This window comes from Anthonomus grandis, chromosome 13, assembly GCF_022605725.1.
Source record: "Anthonomus grandis grandis chromosome 13, icAntGran1.3, whole genome shotgun sequence".
Taxonomy (NCBI): domain Eukaryota; kingdom Metazoa; phylum Arthropoda; class Insecta; order Coleoptera; family Curculionidae; genus Anthonomus; species Anthonomus grandis.
The window spans coordinates 7527152-7538284 of record NC_065558.1 but is presented as its reverse complement, the minus strand read 5'-3'; the positions used below and the strand labels follow the sequence as shown (position 1 = coordinate 7538284).

The 11133-nt window shown below is 32.1% G+C and overlaps 1 protein-coding gene and 1 long non-coding RNA gene across 4 annotated transcripts in view; one reads left to right on the top strand and one right to left on the bottom strand.

The window, feature by feature from the left end:
* Positions 1–5530: 5530 nt before the first annotated feature.
* Positions 5531–11133, top strand: part of LOC126744230 (uncharacterized) — a 33537-nt gene continuing 27934 nt past the window's right edge. For all 3 annotated transcript variants that reach the window (XR_007663083.1, XR_007663081.1, XR_007663082.1), the window contains exon 1: positions 5531–5788. This is a non-coding gene — a long non-coding RNA (uncharacterized LOC126744230). The remainder of the gene's footprint in view (positions 5789–11133) is intronic.
* LOC126744224 (uncharacterized) lies at positions 5790–9145 on the bottom strand. The gene is made up of 2 exons (XM_050451582.1): positions 8954–9145; positions 5790–6499 (listed from the first exon to the last, which is right to left on the bottom strand). The coding sequence occupies exons 1-2, from the start codon at positions 9126–9128 to the stop codon at positions 5871–5873; spliced, it is 804 nt and encodes a 267-aa protein (XP_050307539.1). The 5' UTR covers positions 9129–9145; the 3' UTR covers positions 5790–5870.

Genomic DNA, 11133 nt, shown 5'->3' with positions numbered 1-11133 from the left:
TGTGCTGTAACGTTTATTGCTGTTACAAAATTGTAACTACTGTCACAATTATAATGAACAAATATTTTTTATAGTATGAAAGATACATGTTATGACTGGGTGAACTATTAGACTGGTCTGACAAATAATGAATTGACTGAATGAATCAAAAAGCTTTTTATACCATTTTATCCTACCCAACTGGTCGAGAGTTATTACCTAGACAATTACAGCGTAAAAACCACATAAATAAGTAGGGAATGGTTTTAGTACCTTCCATAGTACGATTTACACATACTGCCATAAGATTTCTATAAGAAAGGACTATAGCGTGACGCTATAGTACTTTTCTTCTTTACATTCAATGTTTTTAAAACCAATATCACCATACAGTAGGTTTTTGGATCTTTCAATAGATAAATCTCTTGAATTTGAAAACCATATTGCAAATGTATGCAAGAAAGTTGCATCTACTTATTATGCCATTCGAGTTATTGCTAATTCTGCTCTGGGGGATTCATGCTCAAATTACCTATTTCATTCACTACTTGCGTTGATTGAATATTTGGGAAGATACGCAATCCTGCGTTAAAAAGTGTACCCGGTCGACTATCGGATTGCCGTTCAGTTTCGTGCACCGTGTGGTGCTGCCGCGAAGCGTCAAATCTAGGAATGATTTATTTTAGCTGCGTGGACATGGCTTTTGGCTTCTTTGAGTCAGGTTTTCAACGACGCTGGAATCTCCGGTTACGCGGCCGACCGGCCGTGTTGGATATTTTTTTAAGATATGGGATGATGCTGCCAACTATGTTTTTATTTTTTTTTGAACATACAACACGGTGTCATATATGTGGTGGTCAAGTGATAAGTGATGTAATTAAGGGTGGAGGCATATTGAAATTTCTTAAAAGTTAAATTTTATAAACAAATAATTACCAAAATATGTTTTTGAGACAAAAATTAATACAAACATATATATAAAAATCTATTTTTACAAAATTACCAACAAAGTTTAATATACAAGTTATAATTCCAACAAACATTATGTTTCCTCCATTTTGTGTTCAAGAGGGTCAAGTTTTTAAATAAAAAGCCCGTTGCACTTAATTAACTAAAAACTAATATTCAAAAAATATGTGGAACAAATTTTAAGATATAAGTAGGTTTCACCTAAATATTATAAAGAATAATTGAAATAATTCATAAGACTTAATACCGATGGTAATATAACTTCTTGATCAATAATTTTTTGTAAAAAGTAACCCATTTTGTCATGTGATTCAATATCTGAAAAATTGTGCAGCGTAGTGAGATCTGTAAAGTAAGGGGTGGTGAGTGAGGATGTTAATAGAAATAGAAAATAGGCCACATTTTAAGTTTTAAGCGACACAGGAAAATTCTCAATTACCAGTTGTTACAACTATACTTAAAACTATAAAAAGATACCTAGTAACAAAAAAAAAACATTTTGTTTAAAGACCCCGCATCACGGTTATACAGGACGTCAATAGAGGTGGTATAATTAGAGGAAAGTTGAGCAATATAGTGTCCTTTTATAATAAAATCTAAATACTTCCTAAATTTTTCAAAAAACTGAAATTTGGCAAAATCATTTTTTTTTTCTGGCGTTATTTCAAAATATATGACAAAAGTATTTATTAAATGAATAAATTATTGTGACCACTTTTTCTCGCCTATACGATGACACCTTTAAATTTAAAATACGACGTTCTGTCTTTAAAGAGCCATCATCAACTTTGTTTTTCTTTGTCGGCGTTATATTGACCATTTGCAGTTTAACGACGCGGGAATCTTTGGGCGCCCGGCCGTTTTGTTATTTTTTTAAGACAAGGGCGATGATGATAACAGCGCTTTTATTTATTTTGTTATTGCCGATATTTAAATGTGCTGTGATCTCGCATAAATAACTAGATAAATGTGGTGGTCAAGTAATGTATTGGAAGGTGCTATCTCTTAGAACTTAAATTTTATTAACAAATAATAAATTACTTACCAAAATCCTTTTTTGAGACAAAAATAAATAAATAAAAACAAAACAAAAATTCAATAAGCTTTTATTTATTAATTAGAAAATTAACAAAAATATTAAATAAAGGTGATGATATAGGTAGGTTTCACGTAAATATAAAGAGTAAATTAAATAATTAAAGATTTAATATCTATATACGGTACTATAGTTTTTTAGAGTCAATAATTTTTTGCAAAAAGTAGCCCGTAATGTGATTTTTGACAATACGGGTTTATGAAACCAGCCAATATCTCAAAAACTGTGTAGGGTAGTGAGATCTGTGAAGTACACTTTTTTTGGACAAAAATATTGAAAAATAGATACCTTTAACTGAAATTAATATAAAAATAAAATCGCAAAATTTAAAAGGTTTTGAATAAGGGTGTAACAACACTATAAAATATAGAAAATAGGCCACATTTTAATTTGCAATACAGGCAAACACTTAATTACTAATTCTTAAAACTAGAAAAAGTTAATAAGAAAAAAAAACAAATATTTTGTTTTACAGTATGAAGGGTCTCATCGCGATTATACAGGATGTCCAAAATAAGGATGAGCAGTAAATGGTTTAATTAGGCGAAAGTTGCGCAATATAAATGCAATGATTGAATAAATGCAATCTAAAAATTGGAAAAATGCCAAATACTTCCTAATATTCAGGAAAAAGGTGAAATTTGGCAAAATAGTTTTTTATTTTTTTCTGGCGTTATTTGAAAATATAAAATAAAATCATTTATACATTGTTGTAACACAACACTTTCTCTCATTTACAAGTTAACATCTTTAACTTTTAAATACGACGTTCCTTCTTTAGAGAGTCATAATCAACTTTGTTTCTTCTTGTCGACGCCATGTTGGCCACTTGCAGTTTTGAATAACCTTTTTAATTACTTTTTCAACGAGGTAATTTCTAGTGAGTAGTTGGAATCATCCCTATTAAATATTATATACCTCTCTCTCTTTTAAATACAATTTCGAATTTCAAAAAATTCAAAACATACTTTATTCATAAATACATGGTACCTACTTGTTGACATGGTACTTCTATGATATAAAATAGGCACATTAATCGACATATTACTAACATATAATTTAAAAACAATACACAATAGTGGGTTCAACATACTAGTATAAACACAAAATGTATTTTCAATTTCAAAGCAAAACCACTTAAAAATTTTTTAGAGTAACATCACAAATTCTAACCTTTATATTCCTTTTTTTATTCCTAACTATCTTCAAAAAATTCTAATGCTATAAAAAAACTTGCTTTTAAGAAGTTTCGTTAAGGACTTTTTAAAGCGAGGAGAACTGCTAGAGACTTTTATGACATTTGGAAAATGATTAAAAATTTTTATGCTCAAGTAAATAAGAGAATTCTTAGTTCACTTTTCGGGATGGGCATTGGAATATTGTATTTTTTTCTGATATTATAATGTTTTAAGGAGCCATTATTTTGAAGATACAATTTATATTTTTTGTATATTAGGCAAGCAGACTCAACAATAAACAAGCAACACAAGGAAAGTATCTTCAAATAGAGGTCTGCATGTCCTGTGGAGATTTATGACACATATATTTAATGGCTCGTTTTTTAAAAACAAACATCGAGTCAAAAAGCCGTTTACTAATGCAACTCCAAAATGTTATTCCATACTGTAGGTATTTTTGTATGAAAGTAAGTTCCAACTTTCAACAAAAAAAAATAGACCGTTTTTGCAGATATCAATCTCAGTTCATTTAAAACCACTCAATAGCATAACATCGTCTAGCCAGTTTTTGCCTCCTGACATATCTCCATAAAACTTAGGTTTATGATCGATAACAATTCCAAGAATCTGTTAAAATTATTCACTTCCAATTCTTTGTTGTGAATCATGAACTGCTCTGAACATAAAAACTTAACAATTTAGTCTTATCTATGTTTAAAGACAACAAATTAGCATCAAACTACTGTTTAATCATTAATAAATCTTTAGAAATTGTTCTTGTTAATGTGCTTTTATTATTGTCTGCCCATAAGATAGTGGTGTCATCTGCAAAAACAGTGAAGAATCCTCTTATCTGGAGAGACGCCAGGTCATTTATATACAATAGAAATAAAACAGGACCGAGAAACGAACCCTGCTTACAACACAAAGTTCAGACAAACTGCCATTTGGCCAAACAAACTTTTTTCTGTCTAACAAAACAAAATTTTAACCATTCTAAAGCAACTCCCCTAAACCCATATCTAGAAAGCTTACCGAGCAGTATTCCATGATTGACACAGTCAAAGTCTTTAGAGAAGTCGCAGAATACCGCTGCAGCAAAGTGACCTTCTTCAAGCTCAAATATAATCTCTCCAGGAATGAAAACATTACTCGACATTTATTTAATATGTTATTTTTTTTAATTAGGAAAGCTATCATTCGTACTAGGACCAGTTTCTCAATAACTTTAAAGGCTTTTTAGGCTTTATTTTTATCTTTTTCATGAATGATTTTCATCATGAAAACAATTATTGAAAATACTTAAAACACTAAAGACCATAAACATAATATATTGATTTAAAATTTTCTTAAAGTAAAAAAAAGAAAAAGAGAAAATGGCTCTCATAGACATGAAGAGACAATATCTTTAAGAGTTCTGATTGATTTTTGTAGATAAAATAGATAATTTTCTGTGAGGTTTATAATTAGATTTTTTTAAAGATTTTCTAATAAGATTTTGAGATTCCCATTTTAGGTGTTATAAATCAAAGTCTTAGTTAATAAATGCAAAAATTTATCAATATGCTGTGGACATAGGTATCATCATCATACATCAGGTACAGCTGATTTTAAAAGTCTCTTTCGCTTATTACTTACTGCAATATATATTTTGTCAAAATGTTTCTCGCAAACCACTTTGTTTTTTAATAAATTTTCATCAATAACATATGTTTCCGCATTGCCTATATTTTCTATCCACTGGTTAAGCAACACTGGTTTTAAAATCGAAAATTTGCAAAAACTGAGAACATTGTTTTTACATTTTCTCACATTATTGCACCCACGATACGCACACTGATTAATTTTGCCTAAAGGAGCCATTGTCTCACAAACTAAACACATTTACATATATCTATCTATTTGTGATTATGATATCCAAGAAAATTTTTTAACAACTACCAACTTGCAATACGGCAAACACGAACCTGTGCAAAAACTCTCCCACACGACTCAGGGATGATCGGCCGATTACTAATGAGAAGCGACGGATGAAATTATTTTCGCGCATACTGGAGAGAATCGCCATCTATTTTTCACGCATATTTGCGGTCACGCTTTAGCCCATAAGGTTGCGTATCTTCCCAAATATTCAATCAACGCTACTTGTTTTGCAGAAAAAAATCATTAGATATTTATATGTGAATCCAATAATAAGCCTTGTTAGGCCGGTGACACATTGGCGGTTGCGGCAGCGGTTGCAACCGCGATAGCGTTCACATTTTCCGCAAATTTCGCGACAGTCAGTAGTATCGAGTTGACAGAAACAGTTGCCATAATTTACGCTCTCAAAATTAAGAAATCTAAACGAAAAAGAAGGTACTGGGTACATCCGTTATACGAAAGGCGTCTGACAAATGGTCAGTTTCATTGCCTTCGGTTGAGGGAATATCCCGAAAAGTTTTTTAATTATTACAGAATGAGCGTTACGTCTTTTGATGAATTAGTGACGTTGATGAGACCTCACTTGCAAAAGTCACTTTAGAGATTGCATCACTTTGGAAGAAAGATTAACAGTCACTATAAGGTAAGATAATTATATTTTATTCTTAGTTATGGAACAAAGTTAAACAAAATCTACAAGGTAAAATTTCACTGTAGTCGGACGATTAGGAATCTGTGGGTGAAAGTATAGGTTGTAATGAACGAGAGGTACACGGGCGGCTGTCATACAAAGCAGAGGGGTTTGATGGTGATGGGTGAACGCAGAATGATGTGGAAGGAATGGTTTGGTGAAAAATTTGCTGAGAAACTGGCGGAATATATGTAGCTGATTGGAACTGATTATGATAAGAGGGCTGAGGATTTAAAACTCTTTGGAGAACTTGCAGTATTTCTACTCTCAAATTGATTTTCTGTTGCGGGTTCAAGGTTTTAACCATTGGTAACAACGATTTAAAGAAATTTAAATCGTCGTCATCTTCCAGGGGCTGTGGAGGCTGCCTGTTTTCTAGAAGTATCAACAATTTGTCTTCAAACGATGCTTTTTTTCTGGAGATTGTGTTCGGCATTGCTGCTCTTTGGTTGAAATGCGGTGCTGGTCTGGCCTCTTCAGAACCATCTTCATTTCCTTCAGTATTTTCTGAGCTGTCTAATATTTGAGGAACCAGAAACTGCAGCATATCAAAGAAAACGTACTTCTTCTTTTTTGATGCTGCTGAGCCGCTTTTCGAATCACCTTTGAGATCCTTAATAAAACGGTCTTTAATGTTTTTCCATTTCTTTTGAAGTTCTGTCCCTAAAAAAAAATCTCATTAAACTAAGCAACCTATTTTCATACACAGACGTAAAAATAAAATGTTATTATAGGTATCTCGCGAATGGAATGCATTTTGCTGCTTTGCAGTATTCATTTTTAATAGGAAGAAGTACAATCGCAATGATCATTAATGAATGTTTTCGTGCATTATGGACTATATTACAACCACTAGAAATGCCCGAGCCTACTGTTGAAAAATGGAAAGAAATTGCAGAGGAATTTGATCAGAAATCTAATTTCCCCCACTGCTTTGGGGCAGTCGATGGGAAACATATTCGTATAATGTCACCAGGACATAGCGGATCGGCATTTTTTAATTACAAGAAATATTTTTCGCTCGTGCTTATTGCAATGTTTTTAGGCAAAGTACTGTTGGAAGAAAGTTGTATAACAGTGAGCTTATACCCAGTCCATCAGTTTTGGCAGATAATTATGACCAACGTATTTATCAGTGGCGTGCATTAAGAGTAGGGTAGGCACTAGGCAATAAGGTAGCATAATTTTTTTAAATGTACTTACCATTAGAAAATCGTCGAGAAGAATCGTTTTCTTGATGAAGTGGAACATTGTCTTTATTTACACAAATTTATTTAAAAATGTCTGACTAACTGAGAAACAGAAACAATCATTTTTTATAAATTTGTTCAATACGACGATTTTTCACCAAAAATGCATTGATAACATCATCATAAAAAGTCGACTTACGTTTTAAATCTAGCAAGAGTTCTTTCTCCAAGGAAATTATTGATAAACTGCTAAGCCGTTCTTGTCCTTGAGTATTACGTAAATAAGTGTGGATGCGTTTTAATCCAGAGAATGAACGTTCTGCAGATGCCGAGCTATCGGGTATTGTTACGATTAATTTTGCTAATTTGATTAATTGAGGGAACACTTCGCACATTTTTTTCCTGGCAAAACCGTATGACTTCATAAGCATTCATGCCTTTGAATTCTGATAATGAATACAAACAATTAAGTTCATTTTTCAATCTCTCAAAATAAAACTTTTGTCCGTATTTCAATTTTAATCCATTGAATATTTCATCTGGAAATTTATTTCTAAAAGTTTCGAAACAATCAGAATCCAAAAGACAGAAAAAATCTAATAGTCTAATTTCCCTGTAGCGATCATCAATTTCGCTTTTGATGTTGTCAACTATTTCTCTAAAAATTCGCCTGTAATGCGTTTTAACATCATCCATATTTCATTTTCTTCGAGGCTCGCCATAAGCATTCGCACATTTACTATATATTTTTTCGAATTCTATGAAGAAATTCTCCAAAAATGCTTTGAAACTTTAATTTTTTTTAAGACAATAGCCAATAACAGATAGTTTCGACTGTATTATATTATCCGTCTGAACAAATATTTCATTGAAAATTTCCAAAAAATAATTGAATTCAAAATCTTCTAGTGTCAATAAATACATTCTAGCTGCCGAAAGATTCTCCCCATCCCAGTTTGATTGATTTTCAAGCATATCAATAAATAGGTTTTTCAATTTAAAAAGTTCACTGAAAATTACGTTTACAGTTCTGGAGTTATAGGCCCATCGAGTCTGTACTACACGTGGTAATTTTTTAGAACAAAATTTAATTTAATTAATTTCGTTCGCTTGTCGCGTTTAAGCGCTATAATAGGTGCTGCCCTCGCATCTTCATATATTTTTCATATCAAGGCAATGTCGTGGGGAATAGCAAGTGAGCTTAAAAGCAAGATTGCCCTATTTTGGATTCCTGGAAATGTTTGCGTTTGCTTTATAATGCAGATGAAAATGATATTTGATATTTTTGATAAAAGGAAGAAGTGAATATTATATTGTAATTTATTTCTCTAATTTTACAAATATTGCTAGGGTAGGCAATGCCTTTTTGCCTACATTCTTTGCACGCCACTGGTATTTATCCCTATGTATCGGTGGGCGATGAAGCTTTTGCTTCACATCAAAATTTATTATTAAGGCCATATCCAAGACGTCAACTGAACGAGAATAAAAGGATTTTCAATTACAGATTAACAAGAGCTAGGAGGTTCGTGGAATGTGCCTTTGGCATTCTGGCCAATAAGTGGCGTGTTTCATACTAGCATATTAGTGCAACCAGATTTTGCAGTGCTGGTAATAAAAGCAGCTTGTGTCTTGCATAACTTTGTTCGAAAACGGGACGGATACAAAATGAAGACACGTTAACTTGCTGGTTAAATGATATAGATGTACATGGGACTGGAGGACAACAACTACGAGGACATCATGTCAGAGATCTTTTTACTGAGTATTTTGTATAGCCTGAAGGCAGTTTGAGTTGGCAAAATGCTATGATATAAATAAGTATTAGTGTATTGTGCTTATTTAATAGATAGGTATATTATTACCTTTGTAAACAATTATTATATTAAAACACTTTTTGTACATATATATGAAGTATTTTTCTTACCTTTTAATCTTATTTCTTCCGGAGTCGACAAATTTTGATCCGAATACATTTCCAAAACCTCCTGCCAAGCATTAATTTTTTCATCGCGATTTTTATATTCCTTATCAGAAACATCCCACAAACACGTCCAATTTTGCACCAACATAATAAATTTTTCTGTGTCGAATATATCCATGGTTCAAAAATGATCTGATCTCGTTCTTGGCCTCGCGGTTAATGTGAACACGTAGTCAAGAAACAACACGTTAAATTTCTGACCGCGAACCGCGGTAAGATGCGGTTGCGGCCATTTGGCGGCTAATGTGTTGCCACTCCATGTATTTTACAGAATAGCGGTTGTAACGGCTGCCGCAACCGCCAATGTGTCGCCGGCCTTACTCTTGTCGTTTCTCGTTCCTCTGTTTCTGACTCATAATCTATAAACTCTGTGTTACCTTTTTATTCTAGAAACAGGTTGTTTGGTTTTAAGAAAATATAAACGTGGACTATAATTAGGTGTAATAGGCACAATAACACTCGACAACATTATCTGCCGAGGCTACCCATTCCTTATCAGTCTCAACTTCTTTATTCTTGGTATATGAAATTCTTCAAGACTATCATTAAGACATTTTGTTTCTTGGAATATACTTATGTTTTTTTTAAATATATTTTAAGCAATTACAATCATTTTCTATTATAAATAGTCCAGGCATTTAGAGCCATTTTAGTTTTTGAAGAGGGAAGTGGCTGCGTTGCTTGAAGGATAATACAAATTAATCAAACTAGATGTATTCAAAGCAATTAATTTTTAAAAGCTTAGCAGAGCGCTTTCGGCGTATGAGCCATCATCAGTTAACTCCAGAAGTTTTCCATGGTGGGAACACATTTGAGAGTATCAAAATTATTCTAAGGAACGTTGTACATTTAAAAACACTATACAGAGCACTACTACAATTTTAAATACTGTTCGTCTTGTATAGTTAAACTTCAAATTCAAATTCAAAATTGTTTATTTTGCCAAAAGTAAAAAAATACAAGTATCATTTAGTTACACATAATATATACAGTTGACAAAAAAGGACCAATTCACGATTACAAAACCGGTAACAGTGACCGCTGAGCGGACGCCTGCGAAAGGACCCTTAACCTAATAAATAGCTACTATAATAAATACAAAAAAAATTAAATAAAAAATAGTACATATAAAGTATGCAAAGAAAAATAAATAAAAAACTACTTAATAAAATAATTCCCAAAAAAAAACAAAAGAAAACAAAAAACAAAAAGACAAATTAAAAATAAGAGTTCTGAAGAGAATGGGAGCGCGCAGAAGGAAAACGAGTCTTGATGACAGTTAGCTTTTAGGGATAAGTCAGGGCGTGGCAGAATATTAGAAACAATACGAAATAAAAAATCAAATAAAAAATCTCAACATCGAAATTATTATAATATTGATCTTATTTAAGTACTTAAATTTATTTATGTGACTTTTAAAACTTATAACCTAGTCTGTTCTTCCAATAGGATCTTATTTATTGAATTTTTAAAAAACAAAAATTTTGAATTCTTAAGGACTTGTGTCAAGCTATTCCACATTTTAACAGCAGTGTATGCAAAACTTTTTTCATAGCATGAAGTTCTATGGTGGGGTACAATATAGCTTTGGTCATTGGCGGTACGCTGTAGCCCTAAAGTGGTTCTTGGAAGCGGTTTAAATTTTTCTAAAAGGTAGGGGGGTTTGCCAGTACTTATTACTCTGTGTATGAAACGGTAAAAATGTTGTTTTCGTCTGTTGGCCATATTTAAAATTTTAAATTCATTTAGATAGGGCGTTATATGCTCTCTATAAGATATATTATATGATAACCTCATACACCAGTTTTGCATCTTTTGAATGGACCTTTTAGTTACCAATGATAGCGAGTCACCATAGACAACATCACAATAGTCAAACAGGGACAGAACCAGAGAATTACATAAAAAATATTTTTGTTTTTGAGGTAGATACTTTTTAATATAATTAATATTTTTAAGTCTTAAATATGCAGTGGAAAGTTTACTATTTATGTGTTGCTGAAAAGATAGGTCTGTGTCAAAAATAACCCCCAAATTTTTTGCATTTTGAACGACTGGTATAGTATTATTATTTAAAGATACCTGAAATATTTGTTCAATTTGTTCACGAAGTTGTTTATCTT

Bases quoted from the DNA above. Each gene is read 5' to 3' on its own strand.
- LOC126744224 (XM_050451582.1), bottom strand. From the start codon at position 9,128: ATGGATATATTCGACACAGAAAAATTTATTATGTTGGTGCAAAATTGG. The intron at 6,500-8,953 runs GTAAGAAAAATA...ATTTTTTTTTAG, and splicing joins GGAAGAAATAAGATTAAAAG to GGACAGAACTTCAAAAGAAA.